The sequence below is a fragment of the Solanum stenotomum genome, chromosome 12 (genome assembly GCF_019186545.1).
Source record: "Solanum stenotomum isolate F172 chromosome 12, ASM1918654v1, whole genome shotgun sequence".
In the NCBI taxonomy this organism is placed as follows: Eukaryota; Viridiplantae; Streptophyta; class Magnoliopsida; order Solanales; family Solanaceae; genus Solanum; species Solanum stenotomum.
Window position 1 is genome coordinate 34,006,951 of NC_064293.1, and position 25,913 is coordinate 34,032,863.

General features: G+C 32.6%; 5 protein-coding genes, 1 non-coding gene and 1 pseudogene across 6 annotated transcripts; 4 read left to right on the top strand and 3 right to left on the bottom strand.

Annotated features, from left to right (window-relative positions):
• Positions 1-253: 253 nt before the first annotated feature.
• Positions 254-3,078, top strand: LOC125849375 (seipin-2). The gene is made up of 2 exons (XM_049529440.1): positions 254-1,549; positions 2,408-3,078. The coding sequence occupies exons 1-2, from the start codon at positions 350-352 to the stop codon at positions 2,891-2,893; spliced, it is 1,686 nt and encodes a 561-aa protein (XP_049385397.1). The 5' UTR covers positions 254-349; the 3' UTR covers positions 2,894-3,078.
• A 644-nt stretch (positions 3,079-3,722) lies between these two features.
• LOC125847354 (aquaporin NIP1-1-like) lies at positions 3,723-6,623 on the bottom strand (annotated as a pseudogene).
• A 1,049-nt stretch (positions 6,624-7,672) lies between these two features.
• Positions 7,673-10,788, bottom strand: LOC125849389 (aquaporin NIP1-1-like). Its single transcript, XM_049529467.1, has 5 exons — positions 10,510-10,788; positions 10,174-10,395; positions 9,156-9,353; positions 8,800-8,861; positions 7,673-8,170 (listed from the first exon to the last, which is right to left on the bottom strand). Exons 1-5 carry the CDS (start codon positions 10,669-10,671, stop codon positions 7,945-7,947), a joined length of 870 nt encoding a protein of 289 aa, XP_049385424.1. The 5' UTR covers positions 10,672-10,788; the 3' UTR covers positions 7,673-7,944.
• Positions 10,789-17,705: 6,917 nt separating this feature from the next.
• On the top strand, positions 17,706-18,974 carry LOC125849388 (uncharacterized). The gene has a single exon (XM_049529466.1). The coding sequence runs from the start codon at positions 17,844-17,846 to the stop codon at positions 18,720-18,722; it is 879 nt and encodes a 292-aa protein (XP_049385423.1). The 5' UTR covers positions 17,706-17,843; the 3' UTR covers positions 18,723-18,974.
• A 2,629-nt stretch (positions 18,975-21,603) lies between these two features.
• Positions 21,604-21,677, bottom strand: TRNAI-AAU (transfer RNA isoleucine (anticodon AAU)). The gene has a single exon. It is a non-coding gene; the product is annotated as a tRNA-Ile (tRNA).
• A 995-nt stretch (positions 21,678-22,672) lies between these two features.
• Positions 22,673-23,078, top strand: LOC125849394 (uncharacterized). The gene has a single exon (XM_049529471.1). The coding sequence runs from the start codon at positions 22,747-22,749 to the stop codon at positions 23,056-23,058; it is 312 nt and encodes a 103-aa protein (XP_049385428.1). The 5' UTR covers positions 22,673-22,746; the 3' UTR covers positions 23,059-23,078.
• Positions 23,079-24,932: 1,854 nt separating this feature from the next.
• LOC125847355 (putative glycine-rich cell wall structural protein 1) lies at positions 24,933-25,568 on the top strand. The gene has a single exon (XM_049526988.1). The coding sequence runs from the start codon at positions 24,933-24,935 to the stop codon at positions 25,566-25,568; it is 636 nt and encodes a 211-aa protein (XP_049382945.1).
• The last annotated feature ends 345 nt before the right edge of the window (positions 25,569-25,913 follow it).

Here is a 25,913-nt window from a genome sequence, read left to right on the forward strand (position 1 = left end):
AGAGATCAAACCTGGTAAGTTTATAAATAATTAGAGGACTAAAACCAATAAATGTATAGTTAAGAGACTAAAATCGATAAATGTATAGTTAAGAATAAATTTTTTGAATAATTTAAGAACTAAATGGGATAAAAATATATTTACCATTTTAAACTTAAAATGTTAAAAGAACTATTTATGACATTTTCTCGATAAATGTACAACCTGCAAGCTACATAATCTTGTTTTTAAAATAAAAAATAAAAAATTGCAAGCGTATCAATATCCCTTGAATTTCATTTTCTTCTTCATCATCAAACCCTTCACACTCCAAAATAATAGAGTTCACAATTGTTGAATTTCATTTGTTATGGAAGATACACAACCAAATAAGCAAGACAACAACGGAGACTTATTCGATGATGCGGCGGACGAATTCCCCTTCGATGATTGCAGCGACATATTTTCCGACGCCGAAACCGGCGGATCGGAGGATGACGTAAACCTCAATCAATCCGCGGAAAATGAAAATTTCCCGTCGTCTTCTCTCCGGCACCGGCGACCTTTTTCTTTCAATGATTCTGGAAACGAGTCGACTAATTTTCGACCTTCTATAAGTTCCGAGATTTATTCGAATTCGAGAGAGCGAAAGATAAGGTTCTCAAGGAAATTGATGGCAGAAGATAAGGATAAGAATGGAAGTTTGGATAATATAGTAAGTTCGAACTCAATGCAGCTTGATTTGAGCACAAAAAGTCAAAAAGGTATAGGTGATGAACAAAATAAGGAGATTCCAACAGGTATGAATGAAAATAGTGTAATAATAGATAATTCGAATGATGCTTCTTCACTGCTGAAAGAGGATTCTGTAATTACTCATGTAAACAATGACGAAATCGATAATTCGGAGGAAGTTAATTCGCATTTGAGAGAAATTGATGATTCAAGTTCGAATATATTGTTTGATTTAGCGAATTTAGTTATAAAATCTGTTGGATTTCAAGTGAATATGTTGATAACTATTGTGAGTTTGATGATAAAGTTGTTTACATTTCCTGTATGGATAATTTATAGCTCTTATATGTTTGTGATGGATCCATTTCAAATAATGAGGCGTGTGAAACGATATGTAATACACAGGTTTATGAGGAGTTTTGGGTTTGTGTTTGAGAGTATGTTGAAATTTGTATCTGGATGGTTGAAGGAGCAGAGTTCAGTATGGAGGTTGGGGCTACAATTTGGATGGGGATGTTTGTGGTCTGTGTATGTTTGTTTTGTTTTGGTTGGATTGCTGGTATCAGCTTTTATAATGGGTGGCATCTTGATAAGAATTATGGTGGAAGAGCCAATCAGGATGAACGAGGCTTTGAATTTTGATTATACAGCAAAGAGCCCAGTTGCATATGTGCCGATAATAAGGAGTCCAGGTGTGACCTGTGGTGTAGATAGTCAAGTGGATGTTGGAATGGTTGATGGGGTGCGAGTTATCCCACCTAATCATAAGTTGCAGGTTACTGTTTCACTAATGTTGCCCGAGTCAGATTACAACAGAAATTTGGGCATTTTTCAGGTATGAGCGCAAGGACTTTTAAGTTTGATACTTGATGGATTTTTTGCTGCTAGATACAGAATAGTGGTAATTGGTAGTTCATCAACATGGGTTCATTGACCTGATGGGGAAGTAGTTTTTTTTTAAATTGTGAAGTTATTGCTTTAGTTTATGCGTACAAAGTTAGTCCCAACAGCTATGGAAGTCGCTTGACTGTGTACATGTATGCCATATTTGTTATGTTTGGTGCTTTCTGCGAGGATCGAATTCTGTTGTATATTCAGATGGTGGATATAGTCTAGACATGGTTTTCTATTGCAAAATGATTATAAACTGCTATCTTCCAGATTAGTTTAACTAACACAAATGGGAAGTTGGAGTTTGAATAAGCTTTAGACATCTGATTTTGCTGACTGCGTGCCTGGTTTGTGTATGACATGCCATAGGTTTTTAAGCTAGTGCAATTTTCAATTGATATACTTTTAAAAAAGCTGCACATAAAAAAGGAGACCCAGGGGGTGTGGGGAAGGGAGATAGTTGTAAGAATAAAATGTTTGTCTCACAGTGATTTGAGTATTTGACATTAATTTCTTTCTCCTGTCTAGTGTCTATTTACCAAGTTAACATGTATGCTCCCTCCAATTCTAGTTTGATTTTATCCGTTTCGTCTATGTATTGAAGAACTTGGCACAATTAATTTTATTGATTCACTCCTGGTAGAACTTCAAGCCTACTACCTATTTTAGGAAAGCAAAGTTGAGATTTACATTGCCGACCCAAAATAATTCTATTTTCTTGAATTGTTGGTTTGTTATGCATTTCTACATGTTCGGTCTTACCTGAATGATTTACTAATTCGTTTGTTTCTTACACCTGAAGGTGCGGGTGGATTTCCTCACTTCTAATGGTAAAGTGCTATCTAGCGCTAGGCGACCCTGTATGTTGCAATTCAAAAGCAATCCTATACGCCTTTTTTCTACTTTCCTTAAAGCTGCCCCTCTTGTCACTGGATATACATCAGAATCCCAAAAGTTAAAGGTAGACTTAAAGGGCTTCTCTGAAGGGTTCATTCCAACTGCATGCTTGAGGGTGATCATTGAGCAACGAGCTGAATTCCACCCTGGAGGTGGAGTTCCCGAAATATATGCTGCCTCTTTAACACTGGAGTCTGAACTTCCTTTTATGAAAAGAATGCTATGGTATTGGAAGACAACATTATTTGTGTGGGTTAGCATGACATTGTTTACAATGGAGTTCCTTTTCGCTCTTCTTTGCTGCAAACCTCTTATCATTCCAAGATTACGATTGAGGCATGATCCGAACAGTCGTACAGGTTCACCAAACAATGCACCTATTGGAAGGTAGTAAAAGCTTATGGTTTGATCTCTTGAATCATGCTGCCATTTCTTTTTTGTTTGTACATAACAGGTAATTGTCGGTTTATTCTTTTTCCCCAAGTGTAACTTATTTTAACATGTATGCATAGTGAATGGTTTTTATTTTTTTTCTCTGAAAATGTACACCCTCTCATGAGCTTCCAGTTTCTTTGACTAGTATAACATTGTGTCCTGAATTATACAAATGTCGGATACTTTGTGTTTCCTAAAAGTTTCCTCTGTAAAGTATCATTTAGAAATAGTGCCGATATAGTCATTTCCTATGTGGACACAGTTCTGGGAAATTTAATGTGGTTATGAGACTACTGCGTTAGTGTGCTCGTGATAGTATTTTCTTAAGGTAAAACCTCAAAATGATTAATGGTGCACCTCAATTGAAGAATATAATCTGAAGATTAGCTAAACAGTAGATATCCAAATATCTAACAATATATGGTAGCTGCCAAATGCTTCTATCAATTCTAAAGAACTGCATAGAGGACCAGAAGTGTGGGTTTTTTAATTAAGCATTTTTGGGGATAATCTTCTGCGGAAAGACTTAAACCTAGACCTGAGAAGTGGTTGATTATTTGGACGGGGACAGTAGTGTTTGTTGTTTAAACTTTGTTTTGGGTTAATCTTCTGAGAAAGTGAAGAAACTTAGTGACTTCATTATAGGGCTCTTCATGGCATTGTAAAACCAGATACCAGCTATAGCTCCTGCTGTAGGACCCAAAATGTATATCCATTGTTTCTTGTAACAATTTGATAAAATTGCTGGTCCCAAACTTCTTGCGGGATTCATTGATGCCCCTGAAATAGGCCTGTTCATCAAAATAGCCAAATGTCCCCAGTTAGGCAAATTTGTAGAACGAAGAAGAGTTAAGACTCCAAATAACACCACTAGAAACTTTTACTCCCAACTCAGTTATGAATGTTGGCCCTGTACTTGTTTTATTTGTGAAAATCATGTTATTATATAGGTTCATCCCCATGCTCCTGTTCTTGTATCTTATCACTTAGTTTTAACTTCCAATTTGCTGATGATAGTCTGAACTGTGAAGTATTCTTCCACTTTGAGATGCTCATGTTTATTTCTGAAGCTATTTTAGGAAAACACATTCTTTTTAAACGCTTCGCTTTAGAAAAATGCATTCTGAAATGGGTCCAAAGTAAGTGGGAAAACAGAAGTTATCTATTTAGCATACCCAGCAAGGATAGAGTTAATTGTGATTACAGCTCCAATAACATGTCCAGTGAGTTCTCCAACCTGCATCAGTAAACAGAGAGAAGGATAGAATAAGTCGAATTCTGTCTTAGGACCTTTACATTTAAACAGGCAGTGATCACTTACAGCTCGATTATCCATCACGGTGCCTGCAACAGCAAACATGAGGTAGAAACTAGAAAGTGATCAAGAATTCTAAACCAAGAGACTGCAAATCTGAGCCAGTTGGAATTGTTCTCAGAAACTGAAGTTGCTCTTCCTTGAACATTAATCTCACAGTGACAGTTGCTAGAGTTGCTCCCATGACTTGTGCTAATATATATGCTGGCACCTGGAAATAGAGTAGCCCAAAAAGTGAGGGGAAACATCCTTAAGTATTTTTTTTGGATGTTGTTTAGTCCTTTCTTGCTGTATTTTGGGTAACTGAGAATGGAGAAATTTACATGTCTCCATGCTATCCTCTTACATGAAGCAAAAGCAACAGTGACAGCAGGGTTAAAATGGGCACCAGAAACAGGCCCAACAGTGTAGATCATAACCATCATATCCAAACCCCACAAAACTGCTACTCCTAGAAGGCCTATGTTCTTGTTTACCACCATGGCAGCAAAACCAGCAAACATCGATAAGTAGGTGCCTAAAAGCTCTGCCACAAACTACATTGAAAACAAAAGATTATTCACCAACTGGTTCCATATCCCATGTGTTATAAATGCATGTTATGTTATATGGACATTAGTTTGCCTTGTGACTCTGTCAGTGTTACATCCGGTGTTTGTGGCGCGTGTTGCCAGTCCAAGGTATTTGCAACTTCTTGTGAAACTATCTGCTTTAAGCTAAGTGAACTTTTTCCATAATGTGAGACTTTATTCGTACACCTTAACAGTGTTACACTAAACCACTTGTTAGAAAGTGAAGGTACTTGTGTAGGGTACTTATGCCATTATCTGCAACTCATAGACAAGTTGATGTAATATAAATAATGGAAAAGGGCTAAAAATGCCCTTGGACTATTCGAAAAGGTTTAAAAATATCTCTCATCCACCTATTGGGTTAAAAATACCCTCCAGTCTATCTTTTTGGTCCACTATTACCCTTAAAACTAACATTTATTATTATTATTATTAATTATTACGTGACATCTTTTTATTGGATAAATTTAAATTTCAATCCACTAATTATTTTCTATCCACCCAACCCATATCCACATTCTTTGACCCAAACCCAATTAAAAAAATTGTCAAAAATAATAGATGAGATCATCTCTTCTCTCCCCCCTTAAACCTAGTAACCTATTTTGTGTTTTCCTCTTTTCTTATTCAACAATTTCAAGATAAAATTAATGATTGAATCAATTAGTATTTAAATTTGAAATGGACATATTGGTATTTGAATTTGGTCATATCAATTAGAACTAAAAAGCTCTTCTTGATTGTGTTTGAATTTGATCTTTCTTGTTTCTTCCTTTTGGTTCACACCCATGTGAAAAGATTCAATTTTTTAAGGGGAAGTTGCACTAGATAGCTCTTCTTAATTGTGTTTTTTATGGTGGCATTGAGGTAATCTGACTTGGGTCTTGTTTCTTTCTTCCTTTTGGTTTACACCCTTTTCAAAAGATTCAATTTTTCGTGGTGGAGTTGCACTAAAAAAAGTTGTTTTTGATTGTGTTTTCATGGTGCCATTCAGGTAACCTGAATTGGGTCTTCTTATTTCTTCCTTTTGGTTCACACCCTTTTCAAACGATTCAATTTTTCATAGTGGAGTTACACTAAAAAGCTCTATTTGACTGTATTTTAATGGTGCCATTGACCAAATTCAAACACAATCAAGAAGAGCTTTTTAGTTTTAATTGGTATTAAATTCGCTAGTTCTTGGTTGACCACTGATATGAACATATGCATTATTTTAATTACCATTGATTGAGGTTGTATATAGTGATGAGAAAGAAAATAGGTTATTAGGTTTGAAGGGGAGAGAAGAGATGATTAGGTCTTTTAATTTTGATGAATTTTTTAATTTTGTTTGGGTCAAAAAATGTGGATATGGGTCAAAGGATAAAAAAAAATTGGTGAGTTTGGAATTCAAATTTATCCAATAGAAAGATGCAAAGTAATAATTAATAATAATAAAAAATAAAAAAAATAAAAGGTTGTTTGTTTTAAGGGTAATAGTGGACCAAAAAGGTGGACTGAGGGGTATTTTTAACCCAATAGATGGATGAGGGGTATTTTTAAACCTTTTCGAATAGTCCAAAGATATTTTTGGCCCTTTTCCGTATAAATAAAGAAATCTTCTATTTTCAAGATGTAAAATCCTTTAGTAGAATGAGAACTAGTTATATGAAGCATCAAAGAATTGGAAGTGTGAGTTTACCTTTTGAGTTTTGAGTGAAGCTTATAGTTTCATCACCAAGTTTCTTGGATGCCAAACATGGACAAGAAAGACTATGATGCTCATTATCATCTTTGATATCTAAATTAAGCTGTTGCATGACTGATATCTGATATCTCAGCCATTCTTGAACTCTCTCTCAAGTATTAGAAAACTATGATTTCACTTAATTCCCCTTTGAATGTGGAGATATATAGGAGGCATTTATTTTTGTTTCTTTAAGGTGGGGTGGGGTGGGTGGCAGTTCATTAGATGGTAGAAATTTGAAAACATGCAAGAATTGACTACAAAGTTTTTTAGTGCCCTTTTGGAAACACAATCCTTCTACCCCTGCTAATGTAAGTATTATACAAGAACTGTACGTTAGTTTGTGAATGGAAAATAACCAATATGTTTCAGTTCTCTGTAATAAACAAAAATTAGAAAAAGCCAAAGGGTTTATGGAAAATATTGCAAAAGTCCAAATGCTCAAACACAAAATCCAATGCTTTGTTCTCTTAATGTCAATAATTCTGTTGTTTGGGTTAATTCTTATGGTAAAGTGACTTGTGCCACTAAAGTTTAACTAAATTCCTTATATATTATTTTCTAGGAAAACATTTTCCTTCATACCAAAACACAACCTGAATTCTAATTAGACGCTATCTTTTTTATTTATTTAACATACATCATGTATTTGATTAGGTTGAAATAAGAACTATATATTTAGGTACGTGCTATTATCTACAGATTTTAATGTATAATTACTAACTAGAATGGTAACATAATCAAAGTAGAGTTTAAGTTCAACCAAAAAAATATAACAATGAAATCGACTTGTTGCCTAAAACATTCAAATACACAAATCAGCAGTCAAAGAGCAAATTAAAGATGGTCAATCCATTCTTACCACAAAAGTATTTCTCCCAGATATTCCAAAAGAAGTGTAAGGAAATTGGAAAACAATTGTAGGTGGAAACTTGCTAATGTTAATAAACGAGACAAAAAGTAATCTCCAAATTTTAAATCAAATAATAGTGCATGCATTACAACAAAAGTAATGGGAAAGGTGAAAACACAACTGAATAATATGCGGTGGGATGAATAAGATCTCTTCATCTTTAATTAGATGTCTCGAGTCGAGTCTAGGACTGATCATGAAAAAATCCTGATAAAGAGTGTTTTCCCCTTTAATGAGTTTAATACGATGCAAATTCAAATTAAGGCGTATAACAGACACCTTACTATTATTGTGTGCCATAATTATACATTATAACAAAATGAAAGAAATACTTAAACAATACACTGTCGACATAATTAAAATTTCATTAGATTATTTTACTTCTTTTATCGTGTACAAAAGTTAAACAAGACTAATTTGCAACATATTTTTCTTTCTTTTTATATCTATTTCTCAAAATAAAATAAATTAAAAAAAGGTTCTAATTGGAGGGGTTACGTAGTAGGCTTTTGGATTTGAGAAAAGATCCACTTTTGGTAATTTCACGTAATGGCTTATCAGTAAATCTGATGATGTTGTAGACCCAAGCACCTGCTATGGCACCAGCTATTGGGCCTAACATGTAAACCCATAGACCTTTGTAATGACTTGAAACTATTGCTGGGCCCAAACTCCTTGCTGGGTTCATTGATGCCCCTGATATTGGCCTGTAAAAAAGAACAATAACATGACAATTGACTGGTAAGTTCTTTTATGGAGAGGTTGTTTGGTACGGGGATGTGATAGACAAAGTTTTCACATGGATGTTATTCTGTCATGTATATGAGATAACATATTTCATCATTTTAGTATAAATAGTGGGATATATGATCTCGGAACTAACACACACCCCTCACAAAATGCAAGATAGTCCTGAATTTTGTTCTGGGGTTTATTACTTCCTCTGTCCATCTTTACTTATCCACTATATTATTTTGGAATGTTCAGTAATACTTATCCACTATATTTCATCATTAGAATGATTTTTTTCCCAAAGAACTTGATCGAACATGCTATAAGTGAAATTCTTAGAAACCAAAAAAAAATAGTTGATGTATTAAGTTAATAATATAGAAAAAAAGAAAAAAGGAAATCGTTTTTTTCTAATTAAAATAAAAGCCGTGTATATTTTGTGCACGAGGATGTACGTTAGCCTAATAAGGCAAATGGTCAAAAGATTTGAACACCCTTTATCCAAATATTTTTGGGTCTTGTTCACACTATATAATAAGATATTTTTATTATATAGTTTTAATTTAAAAATAATGAAAGAGTAATAAAGAAATCACTTAATTACCCGGCAAACATCACATTAAGCAACACGGTTGCTCCCACAGCAAGACCAGCAAGTTCTCCAATCTGCAAATAATTAATAATTATTAACCACCACAATTCACAATTCACAAACAAAACAAAAAATAAATCAAATCAATCATGATTTAATAATGATTCAGTAGAGTCCACGTAAAATTAAATAATTAAGATTATTAAACAAAGTCACAATCTTCTTACTAATTTAATCATGATTATTGACTACCTTAGCGTACGATATATACTAAAGATCTTGTTCTTAACTGTTTTTAATTAATTAAGTTTAAATAATATACTAATTAAAAAAAAAAAAAAAAAGAGATTAAGAAATATAATACTTACAGCTCTATTATCAGTTGCGACACCAGAAATGACAAACATAAGATAAAATGTGATTATAAATTCGAGAACAAGAGATTGAATATCTGATCCTGTAGGTGAGGTTCCAACAAAGTGATCATGTTTCCCATTAAATATTAATCGTAGGGTCCCACTTGCTAATGTTGATCCAATCACTTGAGCTGCCACGTAGGCAGGTACCTATGATTATGAACAAGAAAAAAAGCTCATTAATAAAGTATTTATTTTTCTAAAACTTCGTGCCAACGAATAAATTCTTATGATAAAGTGAGAGTTCAAATAAAGCTTGCTAAGATTTTCTAATGGTCATTAATATAGGTTAGGAAAAAACTGTGAAGTATCTTTAATGTTCTCAACTAATCAAAACTAACAGGATTATTTTTGAAGGATAATAAAAGTTGGAAAGTTTTACAGGAAAAAGACTTGGGAAAAAGTCATACGGATCATTATTACAAATTAGTAGAGTCAATGTGTAGCTATTATAATAAATGAGAAAAAATAAATTCGCAATCCATACAAACCTACATTATCTCATTTGAAAAATAATAAAAACAGGATTAAAACCAAAGGGTATAAATAAAAATAATTAATTTTACAAACTAGTAATTTTTCGTACCGACGAACCCCTTCTGCGTGCCCCTCTTAACTCCATCCTCGATTGTGACGAATCATTTAGATATTTGTACTTTATGATGTAGATACAAACATGGTGTATTGACATCATCTCCCATATAATTTGAGAAATATTCATTACCTTAAAACTAACTAAATAATTACCATCTATATTTCTCAAAATGTAAAAACCAATGAACTTGTTAAAATGAGTTAAGAGTCCCATATTAGTTGAAGAATGGAAAGACAACTTATTTAAACGAACTTAGACAATCCTTTATTTCTGAACTTAAGTTAGATTTAAATGTCGTACTTAAACAGAAGTTGAAGATTGATCAATTAATAGGAAAATTATGAGAATTGAAGAGAGTTGTATGTATGTATGTACCTGTTTCCAAGGGAACCTTTTGTTAGAGGCAAAAGCAATAGTAACAGCAGGGTTAAAATGAGCACCAGAAATGTGTCCAACAGAGTAAACCATGACCATCACCACCAACCCCCACACTATTGATATCCCTGGAAAAGTCACCATTCCTTTGTCTGCATTCACCGCCACTGATCCACATCCCGCAAATATCAAGAAATACGTCCCTAATGTCTCCGCTATTATCTGCACATAGGGGCGAAGTTAGAGTATCAGCTACGAGTTCCACCGATTGATTAAAAAAAAAATCATTCGAACTCTGTATTTGTCTTAAAAATTCATCAAATGTGTACAACTCACCTTTTGAATGAAGGGAACAGTGACAAAACTGCAAGTTGAGGTTGAGGAAGAATCTTGATGTGATGCTGAATTAGCACAATTTTTATTGTTCAAATCAGCATCATCTCTAATGTTCAAACTCACTGATCCATTAGCCCCTCCTCCTATTTGCTGATCACCCATAATTCAAGAAAAAAAAAACAGGGGTGATGAACTAATTGATATAGGAAGAAGTGAGCAAACAGAAATTCAACAATTTATAACAAATTACAGAGATGAGCACAAAAGGATGTATAAATGGGAAACAGAGAGAGAGAGAGAGAGGGGGTAATTGGGCCTTTTTATTTATTTTATTTTCGGAGTGATCAATGAGGGGTCATGTTTTTACTTCCCCGTTTTAATTTGATTGTCCAATTTTAAAATCTTATTGCCTCAAATTAAAGATAGATCGAATGTACCAAAATATCTTTAAATCCAATTGTGTTACAGATGTCATGTAAAAAGTAGAATTAAAATTTTCATTTAAACGGACTAAAAAAAAAGTAGGACAAAAAAAAATTAAAACAAAGATATATTATCTCGGTACAATTTTTTAAATCTATTTCAAAATGAATAATTATACTTATACTTATATAATTATAGTTACATAAATATTGTAATATATTTTAAATATTGTATATTGAAATGCACACATAAATTAAAATTGGAAGTGAATATGGAATGGTAACCTGAAAAATATGGAAAGAGACTTGTGACAACAAATTAAAGTGCTGTTATGATATTAGTGGATATAATTTGATTTTGTAATAATTTTAACAAGAGGCATAAACATTTTTTATTATTATTAGGAATAGGAAATTGGGCTGATACAATTGGAAGTGTGACGTACATTTATTAAAAAAATTAAATGTGAGACATTGAAGGCTGATCCAACAACCCACCGGTAATACAGAAAAGTTATGAATGCAAAAGACGATAGAGTAACCATTAATTTTCACAACTATTAACTAACTTTCCTATTATCCATATAGAGTACAAATGTTAACTTATTTCTCTTTCTTTTTCCATAATTATGAAAATCACTACAAACAAAATAAGTTATAACGATAATCAATTCTTATAAATCCGGCATTTTTCACTTTTGGTAGTTTTACTTGGAACATTTTTCATGAAATTAAGGGCAAAAAGTTCAAAACTAGCTAGCCTTGAAATATCCTATTTGTCTTAACGTATCTCCCGTTTAGATATGCGATATGAAATTATGATTTCAAACAAAATTACAAGTTCTAGAAACTATCAAAATATTCTCAATTCTAATTTACCAAATGAGCAAATCATAATTTATAAATAAAAAATCTGAACATTTTACGACGTCCCATCGATAAATCATATATCTTCAATTAACTCGACATTTGCCACGATGAAGGCAGTCAGGCACGTATGTACACAAACAAAAGGTCCATATTTTAAAAAAAAAAAATACTGCAATTAAAACCATGTCATATAGTAATAGTATATTCCAAGATCACTTGGTATTCTATGAATAACACAAAAGAGAGGTATATTCACCAAATGGTGAATGTTCTTAAATTAACTGGAGATATTTTGCTGAATATATATACTACTCTTTCTTTGGTATAAATTTCAGTTTTGCCAAAATATCTAACTAATAACAAAATATCTTCCTATCTTATTCTGTAACAGCTAACCCCTATTACCTAACTATAGATAGTCATATCCATATTAGATATAGATTACTCAAATATTATACATCTGATAATATTGCTATCTTTAGTTTAAGCGCATGAGTGAACTACTATTTATCTTAATTCTTATTTTATAATTTTACTCTCAACACCTTTTCTCATTTTTCCTTTTCTTATTTTATACCATATTACTTACTCGTTTCAACTTGTTTGTGTTTTACTTTTACTTTTTAGTATGTTTCAAAAAAAATAATGTCATTTTTTGATGATTTTTTAATTATAACATTTCACATGACATGTTTAATTTTAAAATACTAAAATTTTAAATTTATAAGCTTCAAATCATGTCGAAAAAGATGGAGGGAATTATTTAAATTAGAACTCACTACTTTTAAAACACCCCTTTATATTATAGTCAACGTCCAATCATGCATGGATCAGTAGATACGTTATTTAAAATTTTGAAATAAATGAAGTTTTTAATTAGATAATTTCATGGTGGAAGATAGCTGATCAACTGCTTATTCAGTTACTTTAAAATCAAGTTAACGAACTTGATACCTTCCTTGCTAATTGTGACCTTTCATGTATTTTCATTAGTTGGCTATATTTGAAGTTTTCTTATCCAATCATACAATTTTATATTCAGTCTTTGCCATGAATTGTGACCTACTACTCAAACATAACTTTCCTCGTCTAGACACAGATTTGAATCATTGAAAGAGAGACCATTGAATTAGAAAAGAATGGACAAAATTATTTTATTAGTGGTGTACGCAAAATTTTATGCTTGTAGATCGATGTTTTTAAGTATTATTTCATATGCCAAATTGATATTTACCTATTATAACTATGTTTATTTTTAAAAAATATTATTTTTATATATATTCTTGTGAAGAGATATCGGATAACAATATCCATACTAAATGATATATCTGCATGCCAAAGTTATCAATTATCATGTCATCCATAATTAGTCGACATAAAATTAATTTCTCTAGAAAAAGAAAGATTCAAAGTTTTAGTGCCGAGTACTAATAAGTCCCAATATAATGGCTATATATATGTAACTGCTAAAGTCTACCATGTTACATCTTTGCTAAAGTGAACCATAAATTTTTATTTTTACCCGTTAAACATATCAGAAGAAAGACAATTTCTTTCTTATTTAATCTTTAGCATTAATTAATTAGTCATTCCAAATCATTTTTAAAGTTCAATAGAAATTATACACCAATGATATGATATTATAATAAAATATGTTTATTTTTATTAAAAGGAGATATGAGAATTAAGTTCATATTGTTCAAACCGCATTTAGAGGTCAACTTTGATGTTCTATCAATATGAAACATATAAGTTGAAGACATTAAAAAGACAAGCTAAGTAGGGGTGGACTAGCAGGTAGCAACCCATGTGTCGTACGTGTTATGATCCTAATTATTTTGTGGAATTAGTCTTCATCTAGTAAAGTCATGTACTCACAATCTTGGAAAATTTTGGTGTGAAACTAAAACATTTCACACCCTTAATTTGTAGTACAATATTAATTCCTCGATCTCATAATTTAATTTGTCATTGATTATACATGATCATAATTCCATGCATGCACTTTTGGTATAACATTCATGATAAAAGTTAACAATATCTGATACGATCGAAAGGATTGATTACATGCATGATATCATTGTTTTAGGAGACAGATCTAGGAGATATATAGATGTTGGAATTTTGTGAGTAAAGTGGAGCTAATTAAGAAAGTAAAAAAGAAACAAAAATGGTATATTATATCATACAACATTTCGATATTTTGATTTGATAATCATAGTTCATAAATTATCGCAAGTTTATCTCAACGCCCTCGACATTAATGCCATGTATACTTAAATCGTGATTCTAATTTCGTGTTATCATAAGTCCATTTTCAATTATTAAGATACCGAATGAAAAACACACATCCCACGATTTTGAAAAATATGAATCGATAGGAAGTATCATTAGTTCTGACATAATATATATAGCGAGGGAGAGGGGATTGGAGTCGGACGAAAAATGCCCTACTTTTTCATACAATCATTATAAATTCACGAATTAGAAATTTTGTACAATATCTTTTGAAATACCTAAAATTACTTTCATTCCACAAATTAATATTACTCCAACTAGAATGAGTAGCAAAGTTAGGACAAGTTTTCCAAAGTACAAGATTAAACAAATTTAGAAAAACATTTGTTCCTTGAATAAATGGAGGATTACTATTGGACAAATTAAAGCTAATTAAATGATGATATAAAAATTTCAAAGCAACCCATAAAACTTGGCAGGATTAGTGCGCTCATGCAAGAAATAAATAAATAAATGTCAAGGCCCATGCATACATAATTAATCTCACTTCCCATGCATTATTCACCTCCTTAATATAGTCTACAACTAACCGCTCTTTACGACTTGTGAGTCAAAAGATTAATAACAAGATTATTTATCTTAACTACCACATGCATGTACACTTATTATTTCAACTTTCTCTTTCCAATGCCGTTAGTTGAAGATAATTTGGTAGGATCTATAAGTCAAAATTAAGAAATCTATATACACCATTAGCACAAAGAGACAAACATGTACTATATATGGTATTCCACAGTGCTAAGTCATGTAGACGTGAGATTTTTTTGAGAGCATTGACAAAAAAATAAAACTTGAAGTCCACAAAAACAAAACTTTTCGAGAGGCGTAGTAGTATATGTTTTACTTCATTTGCCTCAATTTATGTGATGCACTTTATTAAAATCTAAACAGATAACATGATAGTTATTAAAGTTATTCTTTTCTTAATTTTAAAAGAGAAGTGTTAAAAAGACCCTTAAACTCAACGTCAATTATTAGTTTCATTCATGAACTATTGACACCCTTTAAAACAACTCTTTACTTGACTAACTGAACTTAAATAGCCCCAGTCTTGCAACATGAGTGAAAAACACCCCCTAGCTAATTTCTCGCCAAGTTTAGAAGTATTTTCAACATTTCTCTCGGTATTTTATTAAAAGTCTTTGCTCCTTTAAGAGTTTGAGGTCACTTGCAGATCGAGTCGGAGTGTATCTAAGTTTAGTTAGTTAATTAAAATGGTATTTTTAAAGCTGTCAATAATTCAAAGACGAAACTAATAATTTTACGTCAAGTTCAAAGGTATTTTCAATACTTACTTTCTTTCTGATTTTCATATGACATGGACATCATTAATCTTTGGGATCTCCATATGTATGACCCCAATACCCTATCCTGCATGTGAATGGATTAGGACAAGTAGTTACATGTTGGGGTAAAATAACCCCAAAAAGCAAAAGAAATAAAAGGATAAGGTATTGCGGTCATAATAATGCCATGATTCATGGAGTTATTGTGGATGATTTTATCTTTTATTAGGCAACAAGTAATGACTTTCGTGACCACCCCTTCCACTTTTTTCTAACTTCACATCACAAGCAAATTAATGCGTCCTTTCTAGTTGAATATTTAGTGTAATCCTTGCTAGCTAGCTACTTGTATATATCTTCCTCTTCTTTTTTCCCCCTCTAGAATTGGACCAAGTAAAAGGTTAGTAACTACAATAGATGCTCCACCCTCTAATTAATGAGAAGACATGAACGACAATGTATAACGAGATTAATACATAAATAACAGCCAAATATATAATGGAAACAGCGGATAAGAGGTATAGGAAATAAATGATCTTATTTGATGGAGCTAAGTTCCGTTTAAATATTCATGTGCTAATTTATAATGAGAAGAAAAAACAATTAAAAAGAGCCCTGATTTATTTTTTATTCTACTTATGGGTGTGATTTTTTAAAAGCGAGAATACATCAGTAGAGGGCTATATTTTACCTTTATCATTTCTTATAAGATATTAAACGCATACTAATTAACAAACATGTAAAAAAATAAGAACTAGACTCGTGAATTCAGTTTTTTTAGTTCAAATTTCAGGGACACATTGTGTGCAATTTTACCATCACGTTCTTGTCATAGTTGACGTAGTTAATTTCGTTACGAGTTGGTGACTAAAATAAATACATCTGTTACGACTTACGTTCATGACATTGTGTTCTTAAGTTTGAACTATTAGACATTGTTCAAACTTCAATTAGTATTTGTGTAAGAATGAAATTCCCCGCTAACATGTGTTTAACTATGTAATTACAATCTATCCCTATTTAATTTGTAATTACATTAATCCCTGATAAAGTAAAACAAATCGGATACGTAATATGTAGCTCGGATACATTAAAAACTAGCTCGGATACATTATAAAATAAACCGGATACATAATATATAGCTCGGATACATTAAAAACTAGCTCGGATACACTATAAAATAATTTAGATATAGGAGAGAAATAAGGGACTTTAGAGGTTTTTAGAAATAGAAGGGAATATTAGAAATAAGGAAAACATAAGATGTGTATTTTAGTAATTTTTCTATGATCGGGGTTTGGGCTAGGAGACCGACCCGAGCCCAATGTACAGAGCCCAAGTTGATTGCTAAATGGATAGTCCTCCAAGCATTGGCCCAGTGTATCAAACATACAAGCTTGGTAAGCATATTTTGCTGATTTCTTGGCATTTGTTTCAAAAATATGTGCTTGCAAAAGTAATATTATAGGCAACAAAAGGATTGTTCGGGACCGGATATACGATATGAAATTATGATTTAAAATTAGATTGATTTGCAGTTGAAGTTCTGTTTGGATATATAATTTGAATTTTTTAAGTTGTAATTTTTTTTTATTAACATAAAAATTCACAAGTTGTGAAAACATCAAAACAATTCTTATACAATCTTACTAAATGAGCAAATACTACTTTATAAACAAGCTATCAGAATATCTTAAGGCATCACATATTACTGTCTTTTTTTTTTTTTTTTTTATAAACAAATGTTTGTGATTACAAACTTCCATCACCAAATATGTTTTTAAAGATGCTCTAATCAATAATAGTAGTACCTAGTTTTTCTTTAATTTAATCATTACACGCAGTATGAATAATCTCTTTATACCAAACATGAGTTTTTTTTTTTTTTTTTTGTAAATTTTAAAACGATGGGTCTTTTTATTATTTACAAAATATAATCGTATTGATCAAGTTTCACACTCAAATAAATTTGAAATTATGATTCGAAATTTCAAATCATATTTTTTCTTTGAAATATTTGAAATTTGATATCATAATTTCAATTTATGATCCCAAATCATATGTTCAAAAATATTGATTTAAAATCATAACTTTATATCGTAGATCCAAAAACATAAGCTAAGAGATCTGCTAATAAATTTAACAATTTAAATTTTCAAAAATCCTAAGATATGAATCAAAATTGTTAGGAGTGGGACAAGTCCCGCTATAAATTTTTGAAACAAAAGAATAATACTGCCAGCTGTCTAGTCTAGTCCTTAAATATTTTGCCAACGTTCACTTTCCAAATAAAATCCCATTAGCTTCGTTCCGAGCCAAACAAAAATTCGACCGTTGCTTCCAATCCTAATTTCAAATCTCATCACCTCCTACAAGTTGACAGAATTCAAGAAAACCACCACCTTAACACAGCCCTAATTATCTTTCTTGTTCCTTATTTCTCCTAAGAAGAAGGAAAATGGTGTCTAAAATCATCAAGAGAACTCCAACAAAGTCAATTAAGAACCGGAGAAATCTCCCTGGCCATCTCCGTCGTAGCAGGAAGAAATCCCCTGCTAAAAATCCAGCTTCTGTAGTTGTTGCTTCCATTAATAAATCCTTGTACACTTGTCACCGCCGTCTAATTAAACTTTTTACGAAATTCACCCGCGTTGCTACTCCGAAGAAAACCCCAAGAAAACAGGGATATCAGCTTCTTGGAAAAGTTTTTGATGAGCCTGCAAATGGGAACAATTTGAGGAGATCGCTTTTTGATGACGGAAATGTCCTTCCTCCACTGGTGTCACCTGAGAAAAAGACAATCTTTCTTGACTTGGATGAGACTTTAGTGCATTCTAATCCAAACCCACCTCCAGAAAAGTACGATTTCATTGTTAGCCCGGTGATTGATGGACACAGAGTAGAGTTTTATGTGGTGAAGAGACCATTTATGGATGAATTCTTGGAATTTTTGAGTGAGAAGTTTGAGGTTGTTGTGTTCACTGCTGGGCTTAAGGAGTATGCGTCGCTTGTTCTTGATAGAATAGACAGAAAAGGTTTGATTTCGCATAGATTGTATCGGGATTCTTGCAAGGAAGTTGATGGGATGTTTGTGAAGGACTTGTCTGACAAGGGGAGAGATATGAAGAAGGTGGTGATAGTTGATGATAACCCGAATTCTTACCTTTTTCAGCCGGAAAATGCTATTCCGATTAGGCCATTTACCAATGATCTTGCTGATGGGGAGCTCAAGAAGCTCATTGAGTTCCTTGGTGGGTGTAATGAAGTTGAAGATATGAGAGATGCTGTGAAGGTTTATCTTGCTGAAGAAGAAGAATACACATCAGTGGAAATTTAGTTTTTTTTCTCTATTTATGCTTAGTTTATTTATGCATTTGCTTGGTTGCTTTTCTGGAGGTTTAATTTAATAGGTATGAATACTTTTTGTGTTCAGTTGGAAATGAGATATGAAACTTGTATACAATTCTGAAAATTTTAGTGCAAAGACTGTCCCCGTTTGTTCGTTTGGGGTTCTTGAATAGTAAGGTTGAAGTGAAGTTATTGTTCTCCCAATTGAGATGAATGAATCACTTGATGCTGAATTCAAAAGCTGCCATAGTAATTTAGGCTTTTCTAGCAGTCTATTCAATAGTTCAAAGTTTAATACATTTCCACTCAGTTGGTGGAACCTCTCTGTTTACACATCATTATTCAGTTTACTATGTACATTCTATTAGGAATTCAGAAAAGATCAAAACTGTTATAAGTAGTGTAACAATCATCTCCCACAATTGAGCTGCTCTCAAGTTCAACTTCTTCCTGTAACTTGGTCTTTAAGCTGCTTTTAACTTGCCAACTGGTTTTCAGCAGCACCATAGTTTTGCAACTGCAGTTGTTCTTCAGGCTAACAGCCAGTGTAGATGGATCAAAAAGTTGCTCTCAAGTTCAACTTCTTCCTGTAATTTGGTCTTTAAGCTGCTTATTAACTTGCCAATTGGTTTTCAGTAGCACCATAGTTTTGCAACTGCAGTTGTTCTTCAGGCTTAACAGCCAGTGTAGATGGATCAAAAAGTTGAAACAGTTTCATCTAAAACCTTCCCAAAAGAAGGATAAGATTATCATCAAGATTTATGTGTTATAAGCGTGAGCTAGTGTCACTTAATACTCGATTCAACCATGGTCTCATTAACACTAATACACAGCTCTAGCTTGAATCAACTTCTGCTTTTACCCTTTTCAATGCAACAATTGCTAATCTTAAGAAGTCGGTGTATGTTTTCAGTTTTCCCATATAGTTTGAATAACAAGTGAATCCAATTTCTTAGAGGAAGATTTCAGAAATCAAAAGAGCTGCTGCATACACCAGAAATACAACTTCTACAACCTTCAGATTAAGCTCTCTCTCAGTTTTAAAATGTGAATTACAGAAAGAAAAAATCAGTGTTTTTTTTAACAAGAGAAGGCCTGAACTTTATCCTGTTAGCTTCTTCATTAGGTGATCCATAATATGGGTTAAATATATCAGGTCTCTCTAACACCACTTCTTTAAGTTGCTAAATCCTGCATATCAGCAATATACACAAGCTTGGAATGGGAAACACACAGCAGATTTGGCTGTACGAAAATCCATTTTCCCTCACTGATGATTGACCATCATCACATGATATCACCAAAATATCTGGTGAAACCTTAGGAGACACAAAAACAGCGAAAAAAAGCTTACGGATAAATATAAGGGAACCCCTCTCTATCAGGAATGATGATCTAACGTTATAAATAGAAGCTGATGGGTTGGTACTAGGGATTTGCAACTTGCAAGGAAAACCTTTGAAGAACAAACATGGAGCAGATGACACAGAGCTTCAGGATGAATTATTACTAGCTGCAAAGAGCATCTCCAAGCTCTTGAAACAAATTTTACCTACCTAATAATTATCTATCTCCTTAAAAACCTAAGTTTAGAGATCATACACAGCTCAATGTGGCATGTTTTCTGAGAGAAACACAAGATAAAATGTACTCCACCCCAGCAGCATTGCCTCCTATTCTCTTAGTCCCTTTCCAATACTATGACAATCATGTAATAACCATCTTGTTGATCTACTAATTTTCACCGATTCAATACATCTGTTCCACTAGAAAATAAGTCAATTATGTCCCATCTTATAACTCAAGGTTAAGGGATTCTTAAGATAGTTTAAGTGGGACGACAATGGAGTTCCAAAGTATTCAGATCGTACATGATCGCCCTAGCTCCATTCCACCTACAAAGAAAAGCTCATTTTTGCCCATAAAACTTACAGTCCGCCTTTCCTTCCATACGTATTTCTCTCCACCATCACCCCAAATGCAAAATCCTTTGCTTCACCACAGCCAAATAGCTAAACTTTAAATCATGTAGAGAAGCTCTGGCTCTAATAAATTTCGTTGACAGCAACAACTACTCATGGACAGAACAGTAAACCAGTGAATCATTTTTTCGCCCAAGCAGAACACTGAACTGTCAATGTTACTATGAGAAATTAATAGCAGAAATTAAATAGCTCATCCAAAATTAACAAGCACATTACTGCAAATCAACTGGTCTCTCTAGCATATCAAAAAGCATCACTCAATTCCTTCATTTTTCAAACACAATATCTACAAAAGCATATATTTTTACTTCTTCAAAGCAAAATGGTAGGCCTAAATGTCACTAACATCACAGAAAACATACTCACAGCTCAAATGAACTTCACCCAAAAACTCAAAATTCAACGGACAAAAAGAACATAATTGGAAAAAGTAAAAGTAACAAAAAAGGGTACTTTTATCTCAATCTAAGAAGATGACAAGTAAAGATCTGAGAGGGTAATCTAGCAGCTTCAGATTTGAAGAAACAAGCGTCATCAAGAACATCACTTCTGCACCATCGACAATTTTGCTTCTGCGAGCAATCAGATTTTGACCCGAAATTGCCACATTCGGGTACCCGATTTGAGTTTCTCCTACTGCTACTACCCAATGGCTTTCGAACTAGATCTCCCACAACAAACCCTTTTGATGAAACAAGTAGAAGAAACAGTACAACTGAGAAGTGGGTACTAAGCGTTCTAATGTGCATTTTCATCGGTAAAAGAAGAACAAAAAAGGTTGATTCTGCAGAATTTCTCCGGAATATTAGCCATGGATTCCTCCCGCAAGGGTTAAAATAGCTGCTATGAAAACTTTAAAAAATATATTAAAAAATCCAAAAAGTTTGGCCCATGCAGGTCTCGAACCTGCGACCTTCGCGTTATTAGCACGACGCTCTAACCAACTGAGCTAATGGGCCATGTTGTCTTACTTCGGTATTTTTACAAATTATACGTCATCCTTTTGAAATGTTTATTGTGAGATCTGATTATGAAAGAGAGAATAAGATTGTAATATTTGAATTGTACAACTCTAATCCCATCTTTTAGTTTTTAAAAAAAGAGTGATTAAACTTATAATTGTACCAATGAATAAATTTATACATGTTTATTTTTTTATCACTTACTATTAACGTTAAATTGCGTAGCTTGACACAAATAATAGTGCAGATAAATATTTTTTATAAATAAATGACACTGATTAGTCCGCATTGTGAGGCTATGGGCCAAAACCAAATTAAATGATATTGATCTACATGCCTGTAATCCCATTTGTTCTCAAGTCAAAATTATATAAGTCATGCCTAGCTTAATCAAATTGTTTTTAGTTTGTATAGTGTTTTCTTGGTCTATACGCAAATGAGATGTGGAAGATTCAGTATATATAGCCTAAGAGAAAGAGAATATAAATGTAGCGTAAGAAGATGAACAAATGCACGACATGATGATGATACAACACAAACAATCAAAGTAAAGACTCTGTCTACCTCATTTTTAATTTGTATGTTTGATTTTGACTTGATATAAAATTTTAAAATATATAAAACGTACTAAAATGTTATTTAATTTTGTTATCTTAAATATGTCATGTTGAAAGTTAGGATTAAAGAGTTGTCAAAAAAAAAATACATTAAAAAAAAGCAGACTTAAAAGAAAAGTAAGATAAATAAATTGAAACGAAGAGACAACGCCACCTTGCCCTTTCATTCATGTTGAACTATAACTTTGAAATTCTCAAAAGTTTTAGAGAAATCTGTAACTTAATTGTGTCATCGAAAAGGACATTAATCATTAAAAAACAAAGAAGTATACACATGACATATGATCTCAGGCTTACAGCAAATACTTGAATTAATTATCATTCTAGCTAAAACATCTATATAAACTATAGGTTAAGAATTTGATTTTCCATATTTACACTAGGCTATTAGATTTTTCATATAGCCTAGCTTCTCTAATCAATAAATAAATAAATAAATGAATTAAACGATGCTTCAAGGTTCAGGGGCATCGTTCATGTTTGGCTTGGCAGTTGGGTCGATCCCAATGATGTCAATGGCCGTGTTTGGTTCTGCTAATAATTGCTTCGAAAAGCCGAGGCCGTCGCCAACGGGTGGTGTTGTTGCTGGTGGAGGAGAAATTGCTTGTAGCAGTACTAGTACTAGTACAAGTACTGCTACTTCAAGATCAATTGGTAGTAGAAGAAGAATGGGTACTAATAATGTTGATGGTGGCAGGGGAAAAACTTGCCCTAGTGTTATGCTTGTTAAGGAAATACTTCCATCACTTATTCTACGCTAGTTGAGGTGCGTACAAGCTGGCCTGGACACCACGAAAAAGAAAAAAAAAACACATGTGCTTAATTTGTGTGAATTTCAATATGGTAATTGTGTGTAATTCGTATAGGCCTATGCATATGTTTGTTCTTGTGTGTTAGGTACTCTAGTAGTACTTGTGATCTAGCTTAGCACATGTAACTTATTTTTAATATCGTTGTATATATATATATATATCTACTTAATATTTTTATCAAACAAGATTTTTTATGTACATAATATAAGAGGTTCAAATATAGGGAGCCAAGTCTTCTAATCTCATCGGTATAGACAGTGGCGTAGCCAGAAATTTCATGAAGGATTTGATCTTGCATGCCCGGCATACTTCTGCATTGGGCACCATGTAAGTTTCGTGCATACCCTTGTCATTGCGCTACAAGTCTTCATTGATTTTGAGGGTGTTCAAAATAATATAAAGTAAAAATTAACTTATATTTAGTGTAATTTTTCCACGAAGGGTGTCCAATTGAACCCCTGAACACCACCGTAGCTCTGCCCTTGGGTATAGATAAGTAGAAGCATTCAAAAGGTATACATACACAACACTATTGGCACTATTTGTTGTGATAAATTTTTTATCCTAGTTATGGCTCATGTTTATCCTACGCTAGTTTGGGCGTCAATTTGGACTAACCACAAGGAAATTTGACAAAATAAAGATAGAAAATAGTAGGGGAAAATAACATAACTCATAAATGAATTTTTCAAGGATACAATTCTTTCGGTCAATATAGCTTATTTTGGAATAAGTATTTTTATTTGAACAATAAGTAAATTTGTCAATACATGCATTTGAAATATACCTCTTTAATTTGAGCATTAGTTCATCAAATTTTAAGCATTACCCTATGATCTATATATTGCAATGTTCCCTTTTGAGTAAGATGATCTATTCATGATAATTAATCTCATGATTTATTTTTGGTAAAGTAAATTTACGTGTTAATTAGCTTGGTCAATTATGTTTAATCAAATATATATGGCCCATATATAGATACAAAAATCAATGAGTAGATCGAACAAGACGACCCTATGACTTCATGATCATCCACAAAACTTAATTTTAAAATTATAATAGAATTGCATTTTACTTTTCTCATTAGCTTGTTCTAATTTCCCCGCGTCAAGATTTAGTAGTAATTAATCAATCAGGTGAGGTCCTTGGTAATCTAATTATTACTAAGTCAAGAATAATCGGGGTCAAAATAAACTAATCAACCATACAATGACTTGGACAAAGGACAAGAATAATTCGTTCATTCAATATTCCACACCAACAACCAAAACTAAACATGAAAATTGAAATTCCCCCACCATTTTAATACTACAATTTTGGTGGCCCGGGAATTAAGACCTACTCTCTTTGTCCAATAATACTTGTCCACTATTGACTTTACATACTTCTTAAGAAACTATAAATAACAGAAGGGTAAAATTATTATATCACTCTTTGAATATAAAAAATATAATGTCTTGAAAAATGTAATAGGGAAAGGAGTCAATGACTATAATTAATGATAAGGGTAAATGAGGAACTACGTGTAATTATTCATTGATTTCATAAAGTAGACAAGTATTGTTAGACATCTTAAAATAGTATAACGGACAACTATTGTTGGACGGAAGGAGTATGGAGTATTAAATTCACATCAAAGTATGAATTCTAGAATTTTGACTTGATATAGGTCGTGATGAACTTGGCTTCCTCGTAATTGTTTCATTAATTAAGCCTAATCCCCTCTTTTTCATTATATATAGCAAGTTGAAAAAATGATCAATTCTAATTAAGTATCCAAAATATCTCTTACAACTCAAAGGAGAAAAATTTTTAGATAGAAAATGGTTAGGCTTTCTGTTACAAAAAATGGTTCAAGCCTTGCATTTTGGGATTCTGGGCAAACAATATTCATGGTTGGCATGATAGCCGCTTCGATTTCTATGATAGCGATCGTTATATTTGCGTGTGCAAAATCCTCCACGAAACGTAAGAATAAGAATAAGAATAATCCATATAGTCATCGTTATGGTGATGGTAATAAAGCACATGAAAAAAATCCTGTAACTTCCGCGCCAGTAAATTCAACCGGAGAAAAATTAGTCAGTACTGCAGAATTTGCAACAACTATTGTGGATATTACATCCAATGATGGTGGAAAAGATATTCAATACCATGGTGGCGATACCACGAAAAGTAATGGTGGTGACAATGGTAGCAAAAATAATGATGTTAGTACTGATCGTAATGATAATAATTATGTTAGTGGTGGTGGTGACAATAATAATAATAATAATATGGGTGGAGGTCATAGTTATGCTAGCGAAAATACTATTACTAGTGGTGGAGGTGGTCATCATCATGGCGACACAAGTGGTGGTGGTCGGAGTAGTGATCACGGTGGTAGTAGTTGGAGTGGTGGCGATCACAGCGGTGGTGGTGGTGATACATGTGATTGTTTTGGTGGTGGAGGTTGGTGATCACACATTATTTATATTTTGGTGCAATTCAACGAATGTAAAAGCTAATTAAAAATTGTCATTGTTTGTTACTACGACAGTGTTGTAATTTTTTCAAAAGTTTATTTATGTGTTCTTTAAAATTATTATTTTATGTAATTACATGTACTAGTATACGTATCGGCGCGTTGCGCGGTTTGATTTAAAATGTAATAATTTATAATTAAAAATAACTAATAAAATATATAATGCACTTAATAATATATTTTATTTATTATAATAACAATATAATAATACAAATCATTAACTTGTGTATTTGAGCAATATTAAATTTACATTATTAGTACACAATTTAATATATATATA

What these genes read in the sequence shown, in the direction of transcription:
- LOC125849375 (XM_049529440.1), top strand. Translation starts at nt 350, where the DNA reads ATGGAAGATACACAACCAAATAAGCAAGACAACAACGGAGACTTATTC. An exon ending in GAAATTTGGGCATTTTTCAG is followed by an intron (nt 1,550 to 2,407) that starts GTATGAGCGCAA and finishes TTACACCTGAAG; the next exon opens with GTGCGGGTGGATTTCCTCAC.
- LOC125849389 (XM_049529467.1), bottom strand. Translation starts at nt 10,671, where the DNA reads ATGGGTGATCAGCAAATAGGAGGAGGGGCTAATGGATCAGTGAGTTTG. An exon ending in TCGCAACTGATAATAGAGCT is followed by an intron (nt 8,862 to 9,155) that starts GTAAGTATTATA and finishes AATTATTTGCAG; the next exon opens with ATTGGAGAACTTGCTGGTCT. An exon ending in CTTAATGTGATGTTTGCCGG is followed by an intron (nt 8,171 to 8,799) that starts GTAATTAAGTGA and finishes TCTTTTTTACAG; the next exon opens with GCCAATATCAGGGGCATCAA.
- LOC125849388 (XM_049529466.1), top strand. Translation starts at nt 17,844, where the DNA reads ATGGTGTCTAAAATCATCAAGAGAACTCCAACAAAGTCAATTAAGAAC.
- LOC125849394 (XM_049529471.1), top strand. Translation starts at nt 22,747, where the DNA reads ATGCTTCAAGGTTCAGGGGCATCGTTCATGTTTGGCTTGGCAGTTGGG.
- LOC125847355 (XM_049526988.1), top strand. Translation starts at nt 24,933, where the DNA reads ATGGTTAGGCTTTCTGTTACAAAAAATGGTTCAAGCCTTGCATTTTGG.